General features: G+C 43.0%; 1 protein-coding gene across 5 annotated transcripts; it reads left to right on the top strand.

The window, feature by feature from the left end:
- Nucleotides 1-6: 6 nt before the first annotated feature.
- pum1 (pumilio RNA-binding family member 1) lies at nt 7-27,914 on the top strand. Of its 5 annotated transcripts, none has more exons than XM_086279444.1 (23): nt 7-156; nt 3,914-4,086; nt 9,533-9,655; nt 10,300-10,368; nt 11,506-11,611; nt 13,727-13,920; nt 14,127-14,299; nt 14,394-14,658; nt 14,746-14,839; nt 15,236-15,334; nt 15,484-15,626; nt 15,872-16,010; nt 16,099-16,233; nt 16,628-16,927; nt 18,631-18,873; nt 19,625-19,919; nt 21,444-21,573; nt 21,769-21,903; nt 22,582-22,719; nt 23,387-23,512; nt 23,716-23,837; nt 24,299-24,491; nt 26,071-27,914. In XM_086279444.1, exons 2-23 carry the CDS (start codon nt 3,925-3,927, stop codon nt 26,200-26,202), a joined length of 3,516 nt encoding a protein of 1,171 aa, XP_086135570.1. In that variant the 5' UTR covers nt 7-156; nt 3,914-3,924; the 3' UTR covers nt 26,203-27,914. The 5 variants fall into 5 exon arrangements, with proteins under 5 accessions (XP_086135570.1, XP_086135572.1, XP_086135573.1 ...); XM_086279446.1 differs by having other exon boundaries at nt 19,649-19,919; XM_086279447.1 differs by having other exon boundaries at nt 19,652-19,919.
- The last annotated feature ends 22 nt before the right edge of the window (nt 27,915-27,936 follow it).

Below are 27,936 nucleotides of genomic sequence, written 5' to 3' on the forward strand. Positions count from 1 at the left end.
GGTTGGCGCAGTGAACCGTACGCTCTCTCTCATCCCTTCCCGTCATGCAGCGCTCTTGCCTGCTCCTCCGTCGAGCCGCCATGTTGTCGGAGTGAAAGCCTGGGGTGTTAGAGAGAAACTGGGGCTGAAATCCGCGACCATCCACCCTCTCCGCCGGTGAGTATCGAGTTGTTAGCGGTCGCGGTTGCTCAGGGGGGTGTTTATGCACGCTTCGGTGCGGGTATTGTCGTTACTGCGGCTCTGAAAGGGCGCTAAACGAGAATATTTTGCGAGGCTGAAGCGGCTGCCTCCCTTTCTGCTGCCTGCCTCCTTCCTCCCGTTGTGTCGGTCTTCCGCTCCAGACAGCTCTCGGGCCTTTGTTAGCATCCGCGTCACCGGGACCCGTGGGGCTGCAGGCTCGGCGGACAGGTGTAGTCCTCTGGTTATTTATTAATAACCACACTACGGTGGTGGGGAGCGGTTAAAAACACTGCGCGTTTGTCCACCGGTTCGCCCGGGCTGAGCTTGTGTCGGGAGGCCGTGTTATTGTTGGTAGACACATAGTGAACCCCCCCCCACGGCAGCTCCGGGGCTGGCGTGACGGGACGCGGATGCATAAAGGTAGCTGCCGTGAATTATTTCACGAAGCATCCCCATACTCGGTTTCGTTTTGATGTGTCATGTCTGCCGGGAGAGAAATGTTGCTCCAGCGTTATCCCCCCTTGCTAGCTTGCATGCTGCCCCTCTCGTATTGTCACACCCCTGTCTGTGCCCGGTATGCGGTGGATTGATCCCCCGGTATTGAATGATTAACCCAGTTAGACCGTGAACACCGCCGCCTGTTTCCGGGTCCTCGCATCAAACTTGTGGCAGACCGAGCCGTGTGCGCTTCTCGGCGGGGAATGGCCGCACTGTGCTGGATTTCCGGGTGTTTCTCTGGCTGATTTCGGAGCAGTAGCAGAGGGATAAAGAGCTAACATTTCCTTGTGGCCTGTCCAAGAGTGGAGGAGGGATGATCAGTCGGTCGATTTGTTTTTATCTTATTATGGGAGGGGGGTCTTCATCCGGTCAGCTTGTGGTTTTGTCTTTGTAGAGGGGGTGTGTTGCACAGTGGTTACAGCAGACGTTGGTAGCTTGCATGTGTTTGATTCATAGTGTCTGCCAGTCTCTTGCAAAGGTAATTACCGTATATGGCTCAGTGCAAAAAGAAGTGCTTGTAATTTCTTTCTAGCCTGTGGGGACATTAATGGGAAGCTGCTCATTTTAACAGAGATTAGAGGTAAGAGTCAAATACAAATTACACCCTTCTCTCATTGCTGGAGATCAGGGGCTGTTGTGTAAAATTGTTGACCACCAAATGCTTGGCCTTTAGGTCCACACCGCACATTTTAAAGATAATCTGTCCTTCACTCTTTACCTGGGTTAACAAAACAACTTCTTAAAAAATAAGCACCACATCTTTGTCTCTGTTACATGGCTAAATAAATCCTCTAATTCTCACACCAATGTGCATAGTTACTATTTTAAATTGTTCCTTTTACACAATGCACTAAATGCACTGCAGGTTTGAGAGGTAAATCTAGCAAAGACTTGTGCATTCCAATACAATAACAGGGATATTGTTACAGAGAGCCTCGGATCAAAGTTTATGGCCATTAATTCTGTAGTTTATAATACATCTGATCTATACTGTCATGGAAACTGTTGAATGATTAGATACCAGCTAACATTTTCATCAAAAAACTAAACATTATGATATTCATAAATGGGGGATGTATTGCAGGACTGATTTACCCCCTGAAAGCCATGCCTGTAAACAAACAGTTCTGCACGTGCAGTACTGTGCAGTACTGTGCAAAAGTTTTAAGCCCCTCCTTATTTCTTTATGCTTAACTAGGAAAATGAGAAATCTATGCCATAGTTTTCAGGAATGCTTCCTCCTTCATACAGATTCAAGTAATGTGAACAAAAGATGTGTTTTGCGACAGGCTGCTAGTAACAGTGCCTAATGTTGCATTTAAAGTTGGTTCTTTGATAAGTTGTCTGTTATGCATAAACACAACACTGGTTCATCCCTTGAGTTAGGTATTTTTTTTCTGCTTGAATGATTCATAGGTCAGTGCTAAGGGGCTTAACGAACAAAGAAAAAAAGTGTTCCTCTGAAAATGGCCAGGTGCAAGGACAGAAAATGAGTGAAAAACTCAAGACAACCTGCAGAACTTTGATAAAGACCAGTTAAAAACAACTTTAAGACAGTGTGGCTCCTTGGAAGCCACACTGCTGTGAAACACCTTGAACTGGTCAGGAAGTAACTCATCAGTGACTCTGCAGAATATGCAGGCCACTCTGTGTGTGTGTCTAAATACCTTTTTAGGGGTGAGTAATTTGTAGAAGTTTCACAACATTCCTGCCAAGTGAACCTTTGTCACTGGAGTTCATAGCAGCGTGTTTGCATCAGCCAGATACAGAGGGTGCAGTAAAGTTTACATTCTGCTGCTGATAGGCAGGTTGGCAGTTAAATCAGCTGCTGCCCTGGGCTGGCTTGTAAAATGTTCTCTGGTTTACTTCTGTATCTGTTGATCCCAGTGCTCTTGTGCTGATCCTCAGCAGTTAGGCAGCTTTAATAACAGTTCACCATTTTGTCGTAAGAGTGTTATACCAACAGTCTGGTAAGCAGTATTGCAGCATTGTGTGTGATATTCTTTGACCTTTCTTCACAAAGAATAAAGTCCAAAGATGGTTTGAAGGTTTGACTGTTTTAGTTAGGTTAAAATTTTATTTTTTAGGTACATTGTAGTGCTTTTGAATTGTGATTCTAATATATAACCTGTGCACACTGATAGATTTAAAGTTTGCTTTTAGCTCGCGTGAAGCTAGTTTTTGTTATTGTATTGCAGTTGCATAAAACAGCGTTAACTGTCACCTGGTGCAGAAAGTAAACAATATTTGTTTAAATATTTTTGCATCTCTGGTTTGTTGTCAAACGTGTGAGGGCTGCCCTACTGGAAAATGAATGAATTTTGGCTCAATTTCCTTTGTTTTCTCATTTGTGCCTTAATCAAGAAGTTTATGTCATTAATACTGCAAAACAAAGTGGTTACACTGAACAATGAAATTCTGACTTTGCAGGTTCCCTTCACACAAGTAAAAACAAAATTAAAATACAAAATAATAAGCACAGAAAATAAATAACATAAAGCAAGTACTACAGTACACTGGAGTGTAGTCAGAATATAAAGTGCAGTTTGGTATCTATATTAATTGGTTTACAGGATAGTGGCACTGAGCCTGACCTTTGACCACAACTCTGGGGGAACCGTAATATTACAGACAAATGATTTGGTTCATTTTGCTTCATATGCTTCCAGCCACCTCGTTTCTTAGTTAGGGGTCATTGTTCACAGCAGTTTAATTGCTGTGAACTAATTTGGCATCAAGCTGGCATGATGACATGGGAAAATGTTAGGTATGAAGATAATATAGTGGGATATCAGCTTTATTATTCTGAGTTGTTTTTAGAGGAGCATGTATTATACAACCCTGCAGTACATCCACCCTGGCAAAAGTCAGCTTTGTTGTTGTTGTTTTTGTAGAGATGCATGGATTCATGCTTTAGATTGTTGTGCTGATTAATTATGCTGCATTGTGTTGCAGTGTGTTTTTTTCCCTTTCTTCTCATTTAGGAGCAGATGAGCTTTTAATTTACAGCCCACAAATGAATAAACATCAAATCTCAATAATTATTTTATTGCAGCGAAGTTGGTTATTGGACTGCAGCGTTTTTATTCATAATTTGACACTTGTGCTTCGCGGCTGTTGGATCTTCACCGTTCATCATAAGATTCGGTGTTAAATTGGTCAGAGTGCTCCAAACTTTTACTATGTTGAACTGTTATGTTTTTTGTGACTGATGCATTTCACTCACTCCGGACAGGCTGTGGTGGAATGAGCAGTGTGTGTGTGTTGAAGAGGAAAGCAGTGCTCTGGCAGGATTCATTCAGCCCCCACCATAGAAGTACTTCTCCCAGCATGCCCGTGGTGCTGAGCAGCGGAGGACATGCCCCTCCAACTGGGCAGACCCCTCAGGCCACACCCCCCAGCCAGCAGGTAAAAACCGCCTCTCTGATACATTTGCTATTTTCATTCATTCATGTCTTTTTCCATTGAATTAAACTGGCGTGATGACTTTCTACTACAGCGCATACAAAAGGTAAAGCAGTCTACCTGGGTGGCTATTATAGCTCGCCTCTCTCTGTGATAAACACATTGTAATTCCTCTGACATGCAGACAATAAAAATGTCCTGCTGGTTTAATAATGAAACTTTTGAAGTGTGATGCTGTTAACAGCAGGAAATGTTTAGTTGTTTAGATTACCCCAGCACTAACTTAACAAAAACAACCAAAAACTAGTCAGTCCAGTAAGACGAGGCTCATGTGTAAGACAGGAAACTGAACTGTAAACAGCAGATATTTGGGTATAAACTACAAAAGTACTGAAAGCTGGTCAACTGGTCAACAGCTTATCTGGTGTCACAGTTTGTTGTAATTTGGTGGGGTGGCACCAACAAGAACTAATAGACTTCTCACTCTTAACAATGTAGTACCTGTTGTTGTTTTAATACTACAGCTATTATAGTGTTGTTCACAATGGTGCAAGTCATATTTTCCTTCCCTTATCAGTATTCATCATGCAATATTTTACCGCAAATTGGCAGACCACACCAACCTACCTTAATCTGAGCATGTCTGCCTTGTTTTGAAGGTTCTTGTCCTCATAATCTACCAATAGAAGGTGCTCCTGCCTAACTAACACATAAACAACCAATGATTAGTTTTTTAATCTTTCAGTTCCTATTTATTTACACTGGAAACCATTCACTCATTGCACTTTGCAGTGATGGCTTGTTGTTTGCAGCATTCCAAGCTCTGGTTGTCTAGGTAACCCTCTAAAGCAGGGAATGGGCAATTAATTTTCCCAAGTGGCCAGTTGAGAAACTGGGATTGTTGTGGAGGACCGCACCAATGAGCTTCTATCGCACATTTTTGCAGCCCTCCATAACAGTTTCTTGTTGCCATGTCGCTATGCATCATTAAAAGTGGGGATGCAGCTTCAGTGTTACTTATTAATAGGTGTTAGCAGGTGTAGCTGTCAGATGTAGCCAGGAATTGTCTACGTTTTTGGGGTTTTTCACCTTTTCTCTTTGACATTATCACTGAATTTCTCAAATGATGTATTCTGGTTGGTGCTTGGCTAGCTAGCTAACTCTGTTAGGCAATTTTAACTGGTCATATCTGGGTGCATCTAGGCAAATGAGGGTAAAGGTCACTGATCTTACACCTACGGTTTTACTTTAAGCAATATCATAAAAATACCCATATGACTGTAATCTCCAGTACTTTGTTACAAACCCTGATTAGAGCACCAGAAAATGAGACATTGCAACACAGCCATTAAAGCTTGATGACACTCATCTCAAGCTTTCTGGAACATGTGCATTTGACTCGAGAGCTAATGAACCAAATAATTGCAGTCTTATCTTACTAGCTTTAAGGCTTTTGTATTGCCTCGGCTGTTATTAGCTGAATAAACAATGGTTGTTAAAGGAGCTCTGCTTAAACGGCTAGCATCACGCTTGATAAATGCAGGGCATCAGCCACAGCAAAGGGGACCTTCCTCATTGTTAGATCACTAGTTTGGAAGGATTATGGTTTTCAAGTGAAGCGGTAACACCCTTCACTGGCTTCTGAAGCTCAGATGTTGTGAAAACCTTATTTTAGGAGTTAGCCTCTGACCATCTGATCTAGGGCTGAACGATATATCGCATTTGCGATAATATCGCGACATGATCAAGTGCAATTTTCTAACTGCAAAGGCTGCGATTATACTCTGGACATGTCCAAATTCATGGGCTGCATCCTCCTGAGGCCGCATTTGTAGACCGATTACGTCACAGCGATGTGCCGAAGGCTGTCCAAATTACTACCATATCCCAGAATTCATAGCGCGGCCCAGCCAAACTCCAGTTTCCAGCAATGGCGGCCGCTACTAAGTTTTAAAATTACTCATACTAATCTTTCTGGGTCACAAAATAAACTTTTAACATATTTTCAGGCGAGAAAGTAGTTGTGTAAACATCAAATATCTGCTCGGTTTATCAAGATATCCCATATTTGCAAAAGTGCTTCGACGTTTTCAGAGGCGTCTGCTACCCACCAGCTCGACAGCTAGCCGGGAGCTCGAGGGTTACTGATGCGGCCGAGAGCGGCACAACTCCCGGCACATCATTTTCAGATCACCGCGGAGTTTCGCTGCTCGGGTTAAACGTAATATATAAGTCACTTAGACAACCTAAAAATGTTATTGTTGGGTTTTTTTCAGTGTTTTGTTTGTTCGTGAGTAAATCGGTTTGGCTGAGATTAAAGTTATTAGATTAGATAAAATAAAACTTTATTAATCCCCCGGGTGGGTTCCTCCTTGGTTTTCACACAGCTGACTAAACGTCAAACAGAAAACTTATTAAACAGAAGTATGAGACAGTCGAGAATTTACACCAGTGTCTGGTTATATTTTAGATAGCAAGAAGCAGACGGCCGAGTTTATTAAACTCCACCGAGACAGCGGTGACGCTAATCAGAACTAGCCTTCTGATTAGCTAATCAGAAGGCTAGACCGTCCAATTTCACGCCTTTAAATTTTAAAGGCGTGTTTGTGTGTGTGTTTATACAATTGCTATTATGTTTGCACTTTATGTGTAATGTTACTGACTGCAGAGATCAGTAAGATGTGTGTATTTTTTATTTATTAGTTTTATTTATTTAATATTATTTTTTAATTGAATGACTGTCTAGTAGTTCACAGATGTCGAAAAACTGAGTGTGGTAAAGCCACTGATTTTTTTTATGTATATTTCTGCAATCTGCACATTGTACTGACTTTCATTTTAATGTTTACACCAGGGTTCCTTGTCAGCACTTTATGCTCAGATGTTTGTAAGCTAAAAATAAACTATTGTGTATGTTCAAATATACTGTTGTGATTGAAGAAGTTAAATAAAAATGTCAGTCATCAATTCATGAATCACCTCATGTCATCATAACAGAGGTCTGTCTTCCAGGAAAGAACAGTTTAAAATTAATGTAATATAGTATTGGCCATACTATATGATGTATTGCTTGTCTTTGTTTAATAATACAGAAGACAAAGACCTTAAAAAATAATCGCATATCGCATCGCAATCACAATATTGGGGCAAAAAATCGCAATTAGATTATTTTCCATAATCGTTCAGCCCTAATCTGATCAGGGTCTTTTAACTGTTCCACGCTCTTATTTTAAGTCCACAGGTGACCACGCTTATGAGGTTGAAGCGCATAAACTTGATCTTCATCTGACTCAGTTGTTTGTTTTAAACCACTGCGTAAAAGTTATTATTGTTGTTATTTCTGCTACATCGGGTGTCCATGAACACAGCTATTTTCTGGAAATGAAGCTGACATGTTGTAGCATGAAGGTGGCTACAATCATTAGAGCGCTGCCTCTAATGGGTTATTGTTTTGGTTTTTTTGTGTTACACCTACAATTCACATGTTCGGGCTTTCTAGAGAGTCAGTTTTATATCATAAAGATTCAATTCATTGTTGTCAGCTCATTTTTGTAAAAAACAAACAAACTCGTGGCTGCTGTGATAATTGATTCTTTGTAGGTATTTATATAGAAAAATTACTGAAGTTTTTGTCACCTTTTTGGATGTGAGGATTTTGCAGATTAACAAAGGTAAAATGTAACAAACCAACATGGGCTGAATTACTGTGATGAATACATAATAAACCAAACATATATTCCTGAATTAAGGAATATATATACTTTGCGGCAGTTTGTAGCAAATGATCCCAAATCTCTTTGGTTTGTGTCAGGAAGGTCCAGCTTAAAAATCTGCCAAATCAAACCTGGAGCTACTCACTGTGGTGATCTGTGAGTAAAGAAGGAGCAGAAAGTAGCTTCATCTTGTGGGAGTTTTAAGTGATGCGCTACTACCTTTTCTTTCGGTGCAATGCATGATGTTATACTACGCTTCTATAGTGGCAATCAACTCCTCCTGAAACTTTTCAGTTTAGTCTCCTATACATCATTCACCACTTTGAGCCAGTGACTGAGCGACTTCACATTGTATGTGTTGTTATAGCCTTTTTGAGCATTTTTTATGGGTTATGTGACAAATATTTAGATTTTTTTGTGCAGTACAGACCATCCAAGATGTTTGGACTTCAGTTTTGGTGAGTGAAGTTCTGGTGATGATAATGATGGTGATGATTAAATGCAAAAGGTTGGATAAACACATACCAGAAAGAGATGAGTGAAGATGAAACCCTCAGTGCATCATGGGAAGCCCCTATCAGCCTAGACCTATTGCATTAGCTGTTAACTTGGCCCTTAGCACTCTAGCCTCTTATCCATATAAGGTCACTTCTGATGTTGAAGCTAGACAATGGTCAAAAACCAGTAAGTGTCACATGTCTTTGGTTTGGACACACCGTCTATCCTTATGTCCTCCTCGCTGCTGGATTTCCTGCTGTACTCGTTTTACAGCCAAAAATGTTCCTGAAGCTCATCTGTAGTGTCCTCTGCTGCTTAACTGAAATGTTGTTTGGTAGTCTGAAATGTGGCCCCCAAATCTGTTAATACTGTGATGCTGCTGTGACAGGTCTGAACGATATACTGTCTTCAGCACTGTGTAAATTGTATTTGTTCCACAGCAAAAGAAACATTTTAAGGCCCCAAGGTAGTCTGAAGGGTAGAAAATGTTAGTTCATGATAACAAGGTTGGTGTTTTCATGAGTAATCCTTGGGGGAGAAGAATGTTTTCTGATAAGCAACAATTTGGTCTGACTGGCTGTCTTGTGCTTTGCGTGTACAGCAAACAGTAAGCCCAGCTGTTTCCAGTACATGGTAACCGTGGATTCTTTGATGGTGGTGTCTTGTGGGGGAATTTTGAGTTTTCCCTCAAAGTGAGGGAGGGAGGAAGTGACTGGAGGCTTTTCTGTTAAACAGAAGTATTGCCTCTTACTTGGACCTGAGAGGATGTGGCCTTACATACTTCAGCCTGTTGTCGTGTTTGAGTGATGCTGCTGATTTCTGAAAAAATCCAAATGACACATCCTGAGAGATGATATTTAACTGGGGAAAACTTCAGCTTTTAAAGCTGTGTTTATATTGTAATACTGATTTTCTTTTTACCTCTGAAACATGCCCTCCATGCAGTAATAATTAAAAAGACTAAAACCAAAACTTAAACAATAAAAACTAAACTGAAAGAAGGAAATTCACTCTGAAAAGTGAAACTGAACTATATTAAAAACAAAAAGTCAAAATAAAACATAAAATAACTAATTAGGAAAACCCCCCCAAAACAATAAGAACTCTGGTTTCTGTGTATATTTTCAGCATGTTCAGCTCTGGTGAATAACGTTTGCAGTCTTTCTCAGGCACTGTGTTCTGGTTGCTGTTACCAGTAATTCCAGGGTAATGTGCATGTGTGTACTTGTGTCTCTCAGGGTGTGGCGGGCGCTGGACGTTCCCAGGACGATGCCATGGTAGACTACTTCTTCCAGCGGCAGCATGGCGAACAGCCCGGCAAACATCGCTGGCCCACTGGAGACAACATCCATGACAGCCAGGTGTGTGTGTGTGTGTGTGTGTTAATGTTGCACAAGTGGCAACATACAGCAGAGACATTAAAGGAATCAAATTTTTTGTTAGTGACCTGGTAACACTGCCAAAGTTAAAGAGCTGCCACTGCTGTTATAACCTCTACAAAATGCCTTTGTGTAGATGAGTTAGTGACACAACCTGATCAGCTGTCATGTTGTCTTGTGATGCAACATACATCATCTTTATTACACGGCGGTGTAACCATCGGTATCCTTGCATCTGTCCATTGCCAGCTATTTCTTTTTTTTCACAAATCCCTCCAACTCTTCCACGTTTGTGAAAGTTTCGGGGCGTTTTTTTCATTTCACCCGATGCATCTCTCTGCACCATCTTTTTCAGCGTCCTTAAACACAGTGTGGTGATAAGTATATGTGCTAAAAGGGAAATAATTTCCTTGTAACTAAAACTCTAAAGTAACTAACTCATCTGCACAAGGGGCTTTTGTTGAGGGTTTAGCAGCCGTGGCAGTTCTTTGAGTTGAAATGACAGATTTAATCTCCACAGCTTTCTCAAAATGATCACTAATATATATCTATTTTCTTAACATGGTCCTGATAGTCCTTGATAAGTGTTAGCTGAATGGACAGTCTCATTTGCTTTCTGTTTGCAGGTGCGCTCCATGGACGAGCTGAACCATGACTTCCAGGCTCTCGCTCTTGAGGGACGCGCTATGGGAGAGGTGAGACAAGAGTTGATGAATCAGGGTCACTTATTGTGAAGAAGATGGTGACCTCAGCCAATAATGAAGCATTGAGGCTGGTTGCTCATGTTTGCACTTCTAAATTTAGGTTGAAATGAGTGCTTCTGACGAGGGCAGACGCCGTGGATCAACACTGCGACATTAAACCGCCTGCCCTGTATTTTGTAGCTTGGGCATTTGGCTGAATAGAAACATGATGGATTACCGGGAGTGAGTCAAACTTGAATAGCAGGAAATCCAAGAGGAAAAAAAAATAGAAATGGATCAGTTGCTTATGAGCTAAAAGCGGTGTTGGGTTGTATTTTTTGAGACTGAAAAGCTCTGAAAGCCGAGAAGAGATTGAGCAGAGATGCTTATTAATTCGAGCTCGTTGGACCGGCTGTTATTTGTTTTGTATTTTGCACTCAGTAAGTCTGTTAATGTTGGGCCAGTGCCTGCAGTTAGTTTTGGCTTGCTTGATTACTGTTTTGCTGCTATACACTGTAATATATCAGTAGTGAGAGTGACTATTAAAAGCTTACAAAAATGACTCTGTAATCTTTGTTTTTTAACTATAAATGGATTTTTTTGCCCCCTCTAGCCAGAAGATGCACATCAGATTAGTTTCAAAAGTTTTTTTTTTTTTTACTGTGAAAAAAAGAAAACTATCACTGGGTGTAATAAAAACCGAGGAGAGATGAAGATAAACAACTGAACTGCTGATAAGGTGCAAGAATTTCTTTTGAATCCAAGCATGAAGCTGTTCCCAGCAGGAACATCGAGCTCCTGTTTGTTCCTCTACGCTAGTTTTTGTTGCTGCAGAAGCAGTTTATGTTTTTGATTGACTCATCCAGTTAGAATGACCTGTTCTTGTTTGTTTTTTCGGGGGGGTTCAGTCAAGGGTCGAAGTACAGATGTTGCTGGAAACACAAGAACGGACTGTTTGCAGCAACAAAAAAAGAAGTTTGCCCATTTGTAGTCTTTGCCATCTACTCAGAGCTCTGCTTGTACAAACTTCCTGTTCTGTATGGATTGATTTTTAGTTTGCCTGTTCTCCCATCTGCCAGCAATATCTGTGTAACCTCATCATTTCTTTTGCCACCTGTTTCATTTCTTCATTGTCTTGTGTCTCTGCAGCAGCTGCTAACTGGTAAGAAGTTCTGGGAAACAGATGACTCTGGGAAGGATGGACCAAAGGGGATCTTCCTGGACCAGTGGAGGGACAGTGCATGGGGGGCTTCAGGTATTTGCCGTCCTGGGTTCTGTTTGTGCCATGGCTGTAGGGAGAAGGTTGGAGTGAATGCATTTTTTCCCCCCACTTAAGCACAAAAACGACCAAAACAATCACTGTCAGGTGTTTGGAAAATATATATTTAGTTTCCTGCCAGACTCAAAGGCTGATGTCAGAGTGAGATCTCTTGTGTTCTCCCAGATCATGTCGAGATCTGAGATTCCTGTTGTATCAAATTAACACAGTGTGGTTATTTCTGTAGACGGGATGACAAAAGAAATATCCCGGCTTTTTACAAGTCATCTGGCGCACCTCGTACATCATGTCTGCACCGGGAAAAAATGCTGACGCGTGTTAGCTCATTTCTAGAGTGTCAAATACTCACTGGTTCATGAAAAAAAGGGGAAAAAATCATTTTGTATTCTAATTTTTTTTATGAATTACAGTCATGTAAAAATGCTTTTCACATTACTCTTTGCAGTCTTGTGAAGAAAAAAAAAACAAACTAAACACACCTTCCATAAGAATTAAGTGGGTCAGGAACAGCTGGGTGCTGCTATTCAAATGCACTTAACAGATCAGTAACAAGTTTTGTCAGTTTGCTTGTCTGGAGGATTCAGGTGTGTGTTTGCACAATCCTAGCAAATTCCCCACCCCCACCTACCACCACCACAACAATGCTCAAAGAAAGTAAGCAAAACCCAAACAAGCGCTACATTTTGGTTTGCAGGCCTCAGTTAGTATGTCACGTTAGCAGAAAAAGACTGAACAAGTTTGGCATGATTTGGAAGGGCTGCCAGGAGAAAGTCTCTCTCTAAAGCTTTGCAAATTTGCATCTGAACAAACCACAAGACTTCTGGATCAAAGTGTAGATGTTTGGCTGTAATGCACAGTGCCTGTTCAGCAAAAACAAAATGCAACAACAGGACAGTAATCCCAACCACAAAGGTAACTCTACAACAGAATGAGTGAGGTGGGGGAAAGGAATGAAGGCGTTGCAATGGCCCAAAGTTCAGACCTCAGCCTGATTGAAATGCTGTGACAGGACCTCAGGAGAGCGTCACAAACAAATGCCCACAAACCTCAATGAACTGAAGTGTGGGTGAAACCCCCCTCCCACAACGGTGTGAGAGACTTCGGGCTATTTCTGCTACAACCTTGTTAATCATAGTGTGCTTAGCTTTTTACAGGGCTGCGTAGAGTCCTGTGAAAACTGAAAACGCTTTCAGACAATATCCAATGAATAATTGAGTTGTAACACATTGATTTGATGTTTTTGGTAAAGCTGATGAGTAAATGAAATGAGATAAATTAGTTAAAACTTTGAGCCGTTTCCACATATGCACTTCAGTTTCTGTAGAATCAGCTCAGGAATATTTCTACAGATATTTTTCTCACATGTCACATGGCAGAATTTATGCACGCTATACCAGTGAATGTACTTCACTATTAGCCATGCTATTCACACATCTACTCAATCCAGCATGGATTTCATGCAGGTTTTGTTTTAGGGAGCTAGTAGCTGTTGGATGAGCCGGCTAATGTCTGATGTGACAGCATCAGAACATTTTCCCCGTACATTTCTGTTAAGAGAGGTCTTGGAAAGTTCTGGTGCACGTGTGGGAATGGCTGTATCAGATTTATTAGCAACACCAAAACTTCCTCAGTACATAAATAAAATGAAAAATACGGTAAATAAAAGTGATGTGCAGTATGTAATGAAACTGGAACCTTCCCCTTTGCCAGTGCTTGTTTCAGCATGTGGTTACATGCGCTCTGCTGTATGTGTGTGAGAAGCTGCCAACAGCACTGATTAAGTTACTGAAATCAGCCATAGTGCCTACACAGGCCCAACGTTGAGTTTAAGTTACTCAGATTTTGTGCACTGTGTGTAAGTGGATTAAGATTATTTGATATTGCTGATATCCTAATTTCTTATGAATCTATCAAATACATCAGGAGCTTTGTTATTTCGCCCAGCACATCTGTAACAGCTGAACATGTTGTTACTGCTCCGGATGATCATTTCTATTGAAAAATCTTCAAGCCATCTGTTTTGAAAACTGCTACTTTTTGCTTGCACAGTTTGCTGAGTAAATGTGTCGTTCTCTGTTCCTCTCACGGCAGATCACTCGGTGTCTCAGCCAATCATGGTGTCCCGTCGGCCAGGGCAAGGTTTCCATGGCGGTGGTGAAGTCGGGGTGGGCTCTGTGATGTCTCCACGGTCTGAGAGCGGAGGGCTCGGGGTTAGCATGGTAGAGTACGTTCTGTCCTCCTCACCGGCTGACAAACTGGATTCCTGTCTTCGAAAAGGACCCTATGTAAGTGTCATTACTCAAACACTTCTGTTTCCCTGATCATGCTAACTGTAACTGCCACACACGCCCATTGTGTCATTTTCTCCCACTGACAACGTGTAGTTTTTGTCAGTGTTACTTTGTCCTTCCTGCGCCTTCCTCTGTGTGTACAGCAGAGGAGCAACACTGTGCATCTGGTCTCATTGTATCATTTTCTCTCCGTCACACAGGGTCAGAGGGATGGAGAGGTGGAGGAGGAAAAGAGGGAGAAGCCAAAGACGACGTTTGAGGGAGAGAAACTAAAAGAGTTAACGGAAGGTGAATCTGATGTGATCAGCGATGTCATCAACCCGAATGGGCTGCCTGTACAGAACGGCCTCGACGTGGACGTCAAAGAGTTTGGGTAAAAATCTGCGTGACACAAGAGGACACACACCCACACCTTAGAGAAATGATTGGTACCCTTTAGATATTAACCGAACCTCTGCTCCATGCAGTCGCCCCCCGGGCAGCATGCCGGCTCCCGGCCCAGAGGGTGATCTGCTGGGTGGTCCCGGGGGCGTAGGGCCTGAGGGTTTGACACCCCTGGGAGGTGGCGGAGTTCCCAAACCTCCTGATGACTTTTCTGGCGTGGAACAAGGTGGTGTTACCATGGACCCCATGGAGTCTGTGATGGAGCCGCTTCAGTTTGACTACAATTCTCAGATGCCCATGGACTCTGCACCCACTGTGGGCCTATTTGATTACACTAACCAGCAGCAGGTAAGATCACCAGACAGAGGAGTTATTTAGCGTGTGTTAACAGCACTCAGCTCACCTATGGTTCACCTTTCTTCATGCTGTTTGCAGCTGTTTCAGAGAAACAATGCCCTAGCAGTGCAGCAGTTAACAGCAGCCCAGCAACAGCAGTACGCACTGGCAGCCGCACAGCAGCCTCACATTGGTAAGTGTGTCTGTCTAAACTGCATGTCAGATGGTTGTATGGCTTCACGCACGCATTATCTTTGAACTACCCAAAAACAAACAGTCACATGCATTTCATGATGATTGGCCAGCTTCTTCTTCTGGTATATTTGTATTCGTAGCACAGGGTTTCCACTAATGTTTGCAAAGCTTGACCCCCCGGCTCGGTGTATAGACTGGCTGTTTTTATTGTTTGTCTTTCAGTTTAAAATAAAATAATGCCTTAAAGATTGAGATTTGATTAGTAAATATGACATCGTTGCGAGTCTCTTAAGTAGTTATGCCATAGCTTCACAACAAGTCCTGTGATTTTCCTTCATGTATTATGTAAAGCCCTTTTGCCCTGGTCCACCTTTACCCTCCTTGTGTTTTCCAGGTCTGGCTCCAGCATTTGTGCCCAATCCTTACATCATCAGTGCTGCGCCGCCAGGGACAGACCCATACGCAGCGGGCCTAGCAGCAGCAGCTACACTCGGTGAGACGTTCTTCTTTTTAGACGCGCTGTCACCTCCGTTTAGATTTCTGTTAAATGCAAAACAAAAATGTAATTTTCATATGTTGATCCATAAATATGGACACTGTTGCCATATCTCAAAGCTACTTTGTGTATCTCTTTGTGTCTAGGTCCAGCAGTGATGCCCCCCCAGTACTACGGTGTGACCCCCTGGGGTGTCTATCCAGCCAACCTTTTCCAGCAGCAGGCTGCTGCAGCCAACAGTTCAGCCAATCAGCAGGCAGCAGGCCAGGGCCAGCAGAACCAACAGCAGGTCAGTTGACTGTCCGACAGAAAACTGACACACGGGCTCCCACCGGCTCAAAATATTTCTGTGAGCGCTCGTCTCTCATGCCAGTTTAAAAAGTGCATTTAGACAAAGACCTCTTCATTGATTATTAAATGATTATAAGCAAATCAGGGAACTGCTACTTGTTCTTCTCCCATTTGTGCGGTTGAGCTTTGTTTCTTATTCTACACGGAACAAATTCAGAATTTTGCTTTTCTTACTTTCTAAAGGTGATGCGTGCTGGAGGAAATCAGCGACCTTTGACCCCTAGCCAAGGGCAACAGGGTCAGCAAAATGACCAGCTGGTGGCAGCAGCAGCAGTCAACTCAGCCCTCGCCTTTGGGCAGGGGTTAGCAGCAGGAGTACCCGGTGAGTGCAAAACTATAAACAGCTCAGTTATGCGTTACTGCCGCCCGTCATCTATATGAAAGAAACATGTCAAAATCTTCTTTCTCAGGGTATCCAGTATTGGCGCCCGCAGCCTACTATGATCAGACAGGGGCCCTGGTGGTCAACACGGGAGCCAGGAGTGGCCCCGTCCGCCTCATGGCCCCCGCCTCCGTCATCATATCGCCTTCTGCAGCACAAGCAGGTAAACTAGCAGCTCACTTGGAGCGTGTGGTCAGAAGCCCAGCCTGCCTCTGTTGCAATAAACGAGACTGTCATGCACACAAAACAGCAGATTACATATTGTGGCCTTTAACAACATGTTCTAAATGTCCCATCTAACCAGAGCACGCAATTATGGGATTGTGACTATGTACTTTCAAGTCTGGACTTAGATTTGCACAAGGAGTTCCCATGAGGGAGTGTTACTGAGTTTTAAAAAGCAAGGTTTACGTCACTGATGGAGGTGATTGAAAGCATTGTTAGGGAAGTAAAAGAAATCAATCTTACGATTATCTTCAACGACGCGTTTACTTAACACAATATAAATTTTTTGTTGCTTTATGAGATGATTGACTTGGATTGTTTCCCGTCTCCAGTTGCTGCTGCAGCAGCCTCTGCTGGTGGTGCCAACGGCGGTCTTGGTGGCGGGGCTAACGGTCCTTTCCGTGCCATGACATCCCAGCAGCCTCAGCAGCAGGGTGGCCCCGGTGGCGCTCTGGGAGGAAGTTCCTTCTACGGATCCTCGTCCCTTAGCTCCTCTTCCCAGAGCTCCTCTCTGTTCTCACAAGGCTCTGCCCAGCCTGGACCAGGGTCTGCCTCCTTGGGCTTCAGCCAGCAAGCCTCATCCTCTCTCGGTGCCACTCTGGGGGCCACGCTGGGAGGGTTTGGCACTGCAGGTGGGAATGCACTCTTTCCACATGATATCTTTGGTTCTTTTGGGGTCTTTTAAAATAAATCTAAGTGACTTGCCAATCAATGTTCCCTCTAAGCTGCGCGCGTGCGCAATTGCACAGAAAATCTGCGTTGCGCATAGAAACAAAATCTAACCTGAATTGAAATTAAAATGAATACTTTAACAATTCTGTTTTGCAGTGTTAGTCAGTAAGTGACTGGCTGCTCCCGTATGGGATTAGAACGATGCCACCTTATCCCATAGTCCAGCCAATGATGCGATTCACATTCGTATATACACAGCTAATCAGCGTCGTCGACAGGCTATGACAGCGTCCTTATGTGCCGACACCGGTGTTTTAGCTAGCAAAGCGGCGTGGCTGATGTGGAGTGAAGCCACGTTAATAACAACGTGTACAACCATTGGAGATGTGAGCAGGACAGACGAACAATTGATGGAAAAAGTGTGAACTTTATACCAGTTTTTAAATTATGTTGATAGGCCGCGTAAAACCAGAGTTATGATAAAAATTTCTGCAGTGTTTTTTTTTTTTCCTGAATACTATCGTTGTTTATATTTACTGCGGGAAGAAACGGTAAAAACTGCGTTTTATAAGGAAAATGTTCGAAAGCACTCTCCGCCTGTGAGCAAAACCAAAATACCCCACCCTTTCCTATTGGTGGAAAAATGTAGCATGCCGATCAATCAAAAAATGATATGGTAACGTGGCATCTAGTTGTTTAGAAAGGGGGGGAAGTTTTAGGAGTGACAGCGGTGTTCTGAGATGTGAGAGATTTGCAAAGTTTAGCGTGTTTGGAGTCTAAAGTTAGTGTGTTGTCTTGTGTAGTTAGTGTGTAGTGTAGTCAATAGTTTTGTTGTGTGTGTCAGAACAATGAGGCGACTGCTGAATGTTACAGGTGTTACAGGAGTGATACATCTGCTGTTGTCAGGCCTGCAGGTATCAGACTGTTGTTCTCCTTTATAGTGGAAAGAAATTATTTTTTGGAGTGGCACAAATAATTTGTGTGGCATCAAATTTGATGCAGAACAGCTGATTGTTCTGTAAATAGTTTGAAATGTTTATTTTAAAAAATGCCTTGGCTACAGTTTTAGGTAAACGGCTACAAAAAACGTTGTTGTTTGCGTAACTCAGTTACTTTTTTAAAGAAGTAACTATATAATTAATTGCCCAGCATTGTATCATTATATACTGTATTTTGCAGACAGAGAGTTACAGGACTCTCTCCCAGACCACAGACTCATAATACAAGTCAGAGCTTTATAAAAGAGAGAGAGAGAAAGTTTTGTTTTCAAAATTGGAGTTCAAGTTATTTTTACTCCCAATAGTGTTAACATGCTACACAGGTCATGAACAAGATTTGTTTACATTTTCATTGTAAGTGGGCTAAAGCAGTTAATTAAAAGTAGTCTAACATAAATGTAAATGCTGTAATTTGATTATTTTAATAAACCATGTAACTTTGGATGGATTCGATGCTGGCGTGACCACAGTGCACACGTCTGCTGTTGCTCACAGTGGTCCAAGGGACCGCTCAGGGAGTTTGTGTGTTCGCTCAGACACATGAAAAATTAGAGGGAACATTGTTGCCAATGTATAATGTAGCTGTGAGTAGTTAAACTGAATAACAGTTACTGATAAATACAAACAGATAACCTGATTGAATTCATATCTTTGTCTCCCTCTAGTGGCCAACTCGAGTGGTGGCAGTGGCTCAAGACGGGACTCATTGACAGGCAACAGCGATTTGTATAAACGCACACCTTCCAGCCTCACCCCGATTGGTCATGGAGGATTTTACAACGGCACCCTGGGCTTCAGTCCATCCCCTGGCCCTGTGGGCATGCCTTTACCCAACCAGGGGCCTTCCCATTCCCTCACACCTCCACCCTCCCTGTCCAATCACAGCTCCTCATCCAACCTCAATCTTGGTAAGCATCTTTTCTCTGGATGTTGTGTTAATTAGGAGTGCTGCTGGTTTATAATGATGTTTTATCAGTTGATGGTTTCTTTACTTAACTTACCAGAACTTTTTTTAAAGCTTTACAATAATGTAAACAAATATGCATCATTTAGAGTTTATTCTAGTAAAAGATGTGTCTGGCTTAATTGAGAAGCGGCCGTTGTTCAGTTTTCCAAACTAACAAATGGAGCTGAAGATTTGTACGGCAGCATGTTTTGAGGGACTAATTATAAATTGTGTCGCAGTGTTTTGTTTTGCGTGATTGACAGTCGGCAGAGTGAATTTTAATGCAAATCAGTGTTGATGGAATGATAATTAAACAAACTGACAGTCAGGGCGAGGCTTCATTATGACTCGGATGGATTACCTAGCTGTGGCATATTCATTCACATGCATCAGATTTGTCATTCTGTACAGATTCAACCAATCAGAAAGAACTTCTTTGTTTTTGTTTTTGTTTTTTTTCAAAGGAAGGAAACAAGCGTGCACTGACATGCTCAGCTAGACACCAAGTTTATCTAAGAACACAGGTTTTTGAGTAGTAATATCTACTGCTCAACTTCAAGGATTAATTCCATATATTTTCAGCTAATTCTGTGTCAGACAGGCTGAATGATGTTCATTGTATAACTTGCGTTTACTGTTGTAGTACCTATTGGTACTTATTTGTGTGTGATGTATTTTTAGGTTCATATTCTCTTCATTTGACTTTGTGACAGTCCCCTTTCTCTCTGACGCCTCAGGAGGCCTGACCAATGGCAGTGGGCGTTTCATCTCCGCAGCTCCAGGAGCCGAGGCCAAGTACCGCAACGCCGCCAGCTCGGGCTCCTCCCTCTTTTCCCCCAGCAGCCAGCTCTTCCCATCATCACGGCTACGTTACGGCATGTCGGACGTGATGCCATCAGGCCGGAGCCGCCTGCTCGAGGACTTCAGGAACAACCGCTATCCCAACCTGCAGCTCCGAGACATCGCCGGCCACATCATGGAGTTCAGCCAGGATCAGCACGGCAGCAGGTACGTGTGGGCAGTTACCTCCAGTATAAAATAACACCTTTGAATTCCCCCGAAAGTCTGTCCCATGAGTAATGGCAGTCAGTTGGAGGCCCCAATAACTGCAGGTTAATAGGATACCACACAACAAGTATGTGACAGGATGTGTTACTGTGAAACGTCAACTTTTAGGCGTACCACTAGTGCCAGTTAAGTTGTAATGAAAAAGTAGACACAAAAAGTAAAGTCTGTCTGTGGCTGCGACTAATGATGTGCTGCACGATTAATATACCAGCCGCTTTAGCAATTAATCGTTCGCGGTGGGTGTTTGTAGACTCTGAAGCCTCCAGACTGTTCATTTTGTATTACCAGCAGTTTAAACACACCAAATCATCGCTTGTGCTTGAATTTCAAGTAATAACTTGCAAATTTATCAGGCCATTGAGTCTATTTGTCTTTAGACACATTAACTTATACAGAGAATTTTTAGTAGACAGGACAATGAAGACTGGAGAGAGAAGTGGGACGAGGTCGTGGGTTTAGCACAGGGGGAGGTCACCTTCTCAGCCAGGTGAGCTGTAGCAGTGCCCATCGATAATGTACTTGCATGGCAGGTTTATTTCTCACATATTGATCTCTGACAGTTGGTGTGTGACTGAAGAGTCCTTTTCAAGAGCAAAATTTACAAAGTGCTTTTCAATACAGAGTAATTAGAATTAAAATGGTATAAATCGATTAAAATAAATAAAGCCACGTCTGAAACGGTGCATCCTAAGCTTCTGTTAAAGTAAAGGTATTAACAGTGTCAACAGATCTTAGGTCACTGGATCTATGTACAGCCAACATGATTGTAGTGGTTCACTGATGTATGGAGACATTTGAACGTGTTGTGCTATGAAGTGATCACCAGATTTTTAAATTGAACCCTAAACTTTATGAGGAGCCAGTGTAAGGAAGACAAAATTGGCGATTAAGCTCTTTAATTTCATGAAGTAACCTCTATATTAAACATTGATACTGACAGAAAAGTGTTGTCACTGAACCATCACTGCCCGACACTGTGACGCAGTCCAGACATGTGCAGACTTTTCTGCTGAAGTCATCTGTGAACATATCAACATGCCCGATCTGCACGTCCCAGACAATTTCTTTCCACCATCTCAGTCTGTTTTATCTCTCTCCTCGCCGGGCATCCATCTCTTCACCTCACAGGCTGCTCACTTCCTTCAGCTCCCTCTTTGGACCGTCTCCACTCCGACTGTCCCTCAGGTTAAAGAAACTGGAGCACTTCTCTCTCAGTTCTGTCTCAGGACATCTGTCTCGCTTTATTGCTCTGACGTGTTTGTCTTCATCTCCAGTTTCATCTAAACTTTGTAAATCCCCTTTATGCACTTGGTTGATTTTATGAGAAGAGTCTGTGTATTTTCTCATGAGGCTTGTATACATTGCAGACAGGAAAAAGAAGAAGGGGGGAAAAACAGAACAAAAGATGTTTGTCGAACTTAATTTAAAAGATATACTTTTATTCATCCTCGTTCTCTTTTAAAGGTTTATCCAGTTGAAATTGGAGCGAGCCAGTTCAGCAGAGCGCCAGCTCGTCTTCAGCGAGATCCTGCAGGCGGCCTACCAGCTCATGGTGGATGTTTTTGGGAATTACGTCATCCAGAAGTTCTTTGAGGTGTGTGTGCAGTTGATGCTGTGCTGCGTGTGCCTTTGAAACACCAACGTTAAATTTATGGGAAAGTCTCAGTCGATTATTCTTCAGAACCACGCCTAGCTTTAATAGCTTCTGTAGCCTGTCTGATTTTGCTTACATGTGTGGTGTTGCATATTGTCAAAAGGATTAGAGGCTCATTTTGTTTGTGCGTTTCAGTTTGGCAGCCTGGACCAGAAGCTGGCTCTCGCTGAGAGAATCCGAGGTCACGTGCTGTCTCTGGCCCTGCAGATGTACGGCTGCAGGGTCATTCAGAAAGCTCTGGAGTTCATCCCCTCGGATCAGCAGGTTATTGTAAGTACACTTGTGAGCGTGTAAACATGACCCTAAATAAATCTATCCTGTCACAACTCTGCTGCGCTTGGATTTCTGTTGAAGGCGGGGGGGGGGGGGGGGGGGAAGGGGGAAATATCCTAGTGTCCCAATTTGTTAGCACATCTATTATCCACGTGCTGATAATTCAGCTGTGAGTGAGAGCACATTGCTCATAGATAACACATTTCTATTTATACAGCAGAATGCAGCATCGATGAAGAGGTACGCTGAGCTTTTATGTTGGCGCTCCCTTGTGAAACAGCAGGCTCCTTGTATGCACTCTATCATCAGCGTTGAATGAAGCTAAAGACGCCACAGTTTATATGCAAATGTAAACTGGTGCTATTCAGATAAAGCTAGAGGAATATCAACAGGAAATAATTTAGTTTGAAGTCAGTGTTTTAGGATAGGGTCTCTCTGTGTGTGTATGTGAGGAAGTAAGTTATCCATCTTTGCTTAATAGACCCCAATAGATTCCTGCAGGGCATCTGTTAAAAGCCCAGTGTTATTTGTCTGGCTGTGAGCTGCAATGAAAAATGAAGGAGAGGCTGAAAAATGCCATCAGGCAATATTTGATTTCTCACAAACAATTACTGTCCCTCTCCTCACTCCGCCTCCCCTCTGTCCCTCTCTTCTTCTTCTTCTTCGTCTCTGCAGAGCGAGATGGTGCGGGAGCTGGACGGCCACGTGCTGAAGTGCGTAAAGGACCAGAACGGTAACCATGTGGTGCAGAAGTGTATCGAATGTGTCCAGCCTCACGCGCTGCACTTCATCATCGAAGCCTTTAAGGGACAGGTCGGTCTGCACAAAAAAATATTTCCACATTCAGTCACTGTAGCACGCCAGCGCATGGCTGACATCCACACACACTCGCTGCTGCTGCCTGAAGGCAGCGAGCATATTGTCACCGCCAAAGCACATAGACACACATGCTCAGGCCTTTTTTTTTTCTTTCTTTTTTTTTTCTTCTCAGGGACAGGGTATGTTGCCTTGGCAACAGAAACCTCAGCCCAGTGGCGACAGCCATCTTCTACCTACCTACAAGCTAAATGTTACATTAGCATAAAGTGTTAAAATAAAGATTGTGTGTTCGTGCATCATTCGTGCATCATCCTTTTGTTGTCTACACATGAAAGGTCTCGGTTTCTCGACTCGGCGCTCTGACAGTAAATGTTACCACCGTGTGAGTGTTTTGCTTCTCGAGCATTTGCATGTTGTGTAACGGCACGTCTCGTACCCGGTGGCTCAGATTTGTTTGTGTAGCTGAAAGCATGTCAGGAATCTGTGTTTCACCTTCCCTGCAGGGGTGGGCCGGGTATGCAAAAGTATGCCTCTGATAATTCGAGGCGCTTTGTACACCATAAGTGAAAACAGTTTGAGTTCATCTCACCTCACTGAGCTTGAGTTGATATGCGATTGTGAGCGGAATGACTAAAAATGTGCAACTACACGCGTCTCTCAGGTCTTCGCCCTCTCCACTCACCCTTACGGCTGCCGAGTGATCCAGCGCATTCTCGAACACTGCCTCCCCGAGCAGACGCTGCCCATATTGGAGGAGCTCCATCAGCACACAGAGCAGCTAGTGCAGGTGAGGCACTCAGCGCTGTCAGTCTTTGACTGCAGCTTTATATTTTTCAGGATAACGACATTTCAAGTTAGCTCAAAGAGGGGAAAAAAGCTCCTCTCGGAGCCTCCAGATTTCTGAAGTTGGCTGTGTTTGATGTGACGTCAGAGCCACCAGCTGTCCTTCTCACATTTTTAGTTAATGTGTCTGCGGTTTGTTTTATTTAGGACCAATATGGCAACTACGTGATCCAGCACGTTTTGGAGCATGGCAGAGCCGAGGATAAGAGTAAAATTGTGGCTGAGATCAGAGGCAATGTACTGGGACTCAGCCAGCACAAGTTTGCCAGGTAAACACCAACGCACGCGCGCACACACACACACACACACACACACACACACATGCGCACGTTGTCAGCTCCATCTTTGTTTGAGAGGTTTTCCTTTGGTTTCTTCACACCTGCAATCAGATAAGGAACTTTTTCTGTGCCTGGGGGACGTTACGATATTTATGATAACATCTGTTACTCAGACACTTTGATCATGAACCAAACATGGTACAGCCTTTATATTTACACCATAGGCACACATTACAGAGTAGATGATCTAATGTGATTTTGGAGCTTCTTTAAGCTTTAAGTCACCTGCTGTTGTTTAAAATTCAGGCCAGAAATGATCAAATTGGGTTACAGGTACTTCATATGCAGAGACAGGCTTGTTGGTGTGGGAAAACATTTGCTTGTGTTCTCACTCCTCTATTCTTGTGGCTTTTATTAACACTGTCCCCCCTTCCTCCTCCTCCTTTCTCCAGCAATGTGGTTGAGAAGTGTGTTACCCATGCGTCACGGGCAGAACGGGCCGTACTGATAGATGAAGTGTGCAGCCTGACTGAGGGCCCCCACAGTGCCTTATACACCATGATGAAGGACCAGTACGCCAACTATGTGGTGCAGAAGATGATCGATGTGGCCGAGCCAACGCAGCGCAAAATCGTAATGCATAAGGTTGGTAAAGGGGCCAGAGGGGTCATCGTGCATCCCGTCTAAATGTTGGGATAAAAGATGTGATTGTAATCCTCTTTTGTTCAGTGTTTACTGCAGTCACTTATGGGGAAGTCGTTGTTGTATAGCTTTGACATTTTCTGGATGAGGAGGTGTTTTCTGGCGTTTAGAGCGCTGCTCTGTGTTACAATTGAAGGATAATCATTGAACATTTCACCCTTTTTAGAGCAATCAAATGCAGTATCTGTGATTTAAAGGTTGGAAATAGTCATTTTTATTATGGTGTTGGTGTAAAGTTCAGCACATTCATTTATTCCCCAAACAGCCCGAAGCTCAAAGTGATTTAAGATGGTTTAATTCAGCTCATGAACAGGAATAAGAGGTGAATAAATTGAAGCTGTTCTCGGCTATAAAACCTATAAACCCGAGACTATTTGTTTCAGCTCTAGATGTCAAACCCTAGGGAAGCTTTTCAGCTTCCCCAGGGTTAAATTCAGCAGTCTTAAATTCAGCAGTGTGAATTGTTGTTGTTTTTTTGTTTTTTGTTTTTTTTTAAGCAAATTAGATCGCTAACGCGAACAAAACTATAATGAAACCAACCGTCACTAATGCAAAACTGTGCAGGTGGGTTGGATCGATGAGAGCTCATCCAGCTAATGCACTCTGTTGTTGTGTCCAAGTAGCAACTACCTCTAAAGCTATTAAGGTACAAATATGTCTGCTAGCTTGACCTCCATCCATAATGGGAAAGAACATTTCAGTGAAGTTTGCATTAATGCGTACACTCACCGGACACTTCATTAGGTACATCTCGCGAGTGCCAGATTAGGCCCCCTTTCTCCTTCAGGGCTGCATTCATTCTTCGTGGCGTAGAATAAACAAGTGCTGGTGCTTTCATGTTGTTTACACCGGATTCTGACCCATCCATCCGAATGAAATCAAGACTCATCAGACCAGGTGGCATTTTTCCAGTCTTCTGTTGTCCAGTTTTGATGTGCTTGTACGAACTCTAGCCTCAGTTTCCTGTTCTTACTTGACAGGACTGACACAGTGCGCTCTACTGCATACCTGGTTCTAACAAGAGGTTATTTGAGTTACTGTTGCCTTCCTATCAGCTTAAAGCAGCCTGGCCATTCTCCTCTGACCTCTACCATCGACAAGGCACTTTCAGCAGAGAGCTGCTGCTCACTGGATATTTTCTCTGTAAACTTTAGAGATGGCTGTGCAGGAAAATCCCATTCAGATGCTCACTTTGAACTTTAGCAGCTCGCCTTGGCTGTGTCTACGTGCCTAAATCTATTCAGCCTTGTGATTGGCACTTGAACAGATGTGTCTAACAAAGTGTCGAGTGAGTGCAAATCAGAGGGCGAAATTAGAGAGCTGGGTTTTATTTATTCCTTTATTTATTAACTCTTCTAGTAATGTTTGCTCAGTCGGTTTATAGACTGGCATCTATCAACCTCAGTTAATGTCAGCCTCGTCACTGATGTGAGGTCTGCATGCATGTAAGGGGACTCGAAAAGGAGCAAATTTGTATCAATTTTTGACTAACGTGTGTGTGTGTGCGTGTGTGTGTGTACAGATCCGGCCTCACATTTCCACGCTGAGGAAGTACACGTATGGAAAACACATCCTCGCCAAGCTCGAGAAGTACTACATGAAGAACGGCGTCGACCTGGGTCCTCTCTGCGGCCCTCCTAATGGCATCATGTAAACTGAACCCCCTCCTCCTCCCCCACCCCAAAATCATGTCTACCACCTCCCCACCCTTCAGCTCACCTTCCTCATGCCTTCATGTCTACCCCACCCACCCCCTCGTCTGACCCTTCAGAAAGCATCATGCCCACTTCACCCCACCAAATCCTCATAGAGGACATCGTGTACCCCTCCCACCACTGTTTCCATGACAACCCTTCGGGAGGAGCCTGTTGCTACAGGCAGCCTTAGTTGGTGGGTTGGGTTTTTTCTTCTTTTTTTTTCGTGGTTGGATTTTTGGCACCCCTCCCCCCACTGGACTCCAGTCTGTAAACTGGGTGCAGTGGAAGGCAGCGACGGTGGCAGGAGGGGGTGAACAAGGAGAGGTGAGACCCACTCTACTCACCCCACTCCTCCTTTTTTTTTTCTTTTTTTCCTTTTTTGCTTCTGATAAACTCAAAAGATAAATCTTTCACTTTTTGCTACTGCTGCATACACAATCCTAGAGCCCCCTCCTCCTCCTCCTCCTCTCATTCTAGCTATTTACCACTATGAGATGGAACGAGTATTTAATTTGTCTGACGTCCCCGAATCATAGACAGACACACACACACAGACACACACATGCGCGCGCGCCACCATCAGCTAACCAGCAGACAGATCATTTAGCATGGGAGATTCGTTTTCTGGTCTTGCTTCTATAAATATAACGTGTATACTTGGTGTAGACCTTTGCATATATATATATAAATATATATATAAAACTTTGTAGTTTTTCTGGTTTTTGATGTTGAATCTGTATCTATAATGTATCCTAGTAGTGACCACATACTTCTGACTGTATAATTGTACATTTGTAAACCCTTGTAATGTAAAAGTGCTTTACCACCCTTTTTTGGTATGAGAAGAAGAAAAAAAAAGAAAAAAAATCTCACTCTGGGGGACAAAAAAAAGGAAAAAAAAAAACTGTGCATTTCAGTGTATATTCTCACCTCCTTGGTTGTGACATATGAGTTGTTGTATATTGTAAATTGTAATATCAAATTTTGTTTTGAAAAGCCCTTTCTATACAGCGTTGTACTTGTACAAAGATTCGCCACGCTTGGTTTTATCTTTATCTCGTCACTGCTTAACTTAAAGACGTCGATCTCCCGCCGACTCCCAATTGGACACGTTCGGATAGATTAGTGGTGTCTTCTGGTTTGTTTTTTGTTTGTTTGTTGTTTTGGTGGGGAGGGGGGGGGACTTTTTGACCTTTTTTAAGATCTTTTTATAGGAATGCTTTACCCCATGAAATGTGTCATGTGTTTTGAGTACGCTGGCTGGGTGGGAGAAATAACTTTTACTCATTTAAACCCCCCTTCCCCTTCTCCCCCCAAACTCCTCAGTTACCCATGACTGTTTTCAGGGGTAAACGCGTGGATTGTACAGAGGAGACTCTTGTGTTTTTTGGCATTTTCTCTAGTGCTGTAAGTGCTGTATCATACTGTCCATGTCCTTTTGGGTGAGAGAGAGGCCGCCCGCCACAGCGCGGTGTACATTTGGAGCAGCCTTGTGTATATTTACTACGAGCACACCTGTAACCATATGTGTATAGTTAACAGAACCTGTGTATGCTTATTGCCTGGGCAACTATTTTTTGTAACTCCTGTTGTAGATTGTCTCTAAACAATTGTGTGATCTTTATTTTGAAACCAAACTGAACAAAAAAAAAAAAACTTTGAAAATTTACCCGCCTCCACTGTGCTTCATT

The sequence above is a fragment of the Aulonocara sp. 'chitande type north' Nkhata Bay genome, linkage group LG22 (assembly GCF_057382095.1).
Source record: "Aulonocara sp. 'chitande type north' Nkhata Bay isolate Kocher_YH1m ecotype deep benthic linkage group LG22, A_spYH_male_GT1.1, whole genome shotgun sequence".
NCBI classification, from domain to species: Eukaryota; Metazoa; Chordata; class Actinopteri; order Cichliformes; family Cichlidae; genus Aulonocara; species Aulonocara sp. 'chitande type north' Nkhata Bay.

What these genes read in the sequence shown, in the direction of transcription:
- pum1 (XM_086279444.1), top strand. Translation starts at nt 3,925, where the DNA reads ATGAGCAGTGTGTGTGTGTTGAAGAGGAAAGCAGTGCTCTGGCAGGAT. An exon ending in GTGGACGTCAAAGAGTTTGG is followed by an intron (nt 14,300 to 14,393) that starts GTAAAAATCTGC and finishes TGCTCCATGCAG; the next exon opens with TCGCCCCCCGGGCAGCATGC. An exon ending in GCAAAATCGTAATGCATAAG is followed by an intron (nt 24,492 to 26,070) that starts GTTGGTAAAGGG and finishes GTGTGTGTACAG; the next exon opens with ATCCGGCCTCACATTTCCAC.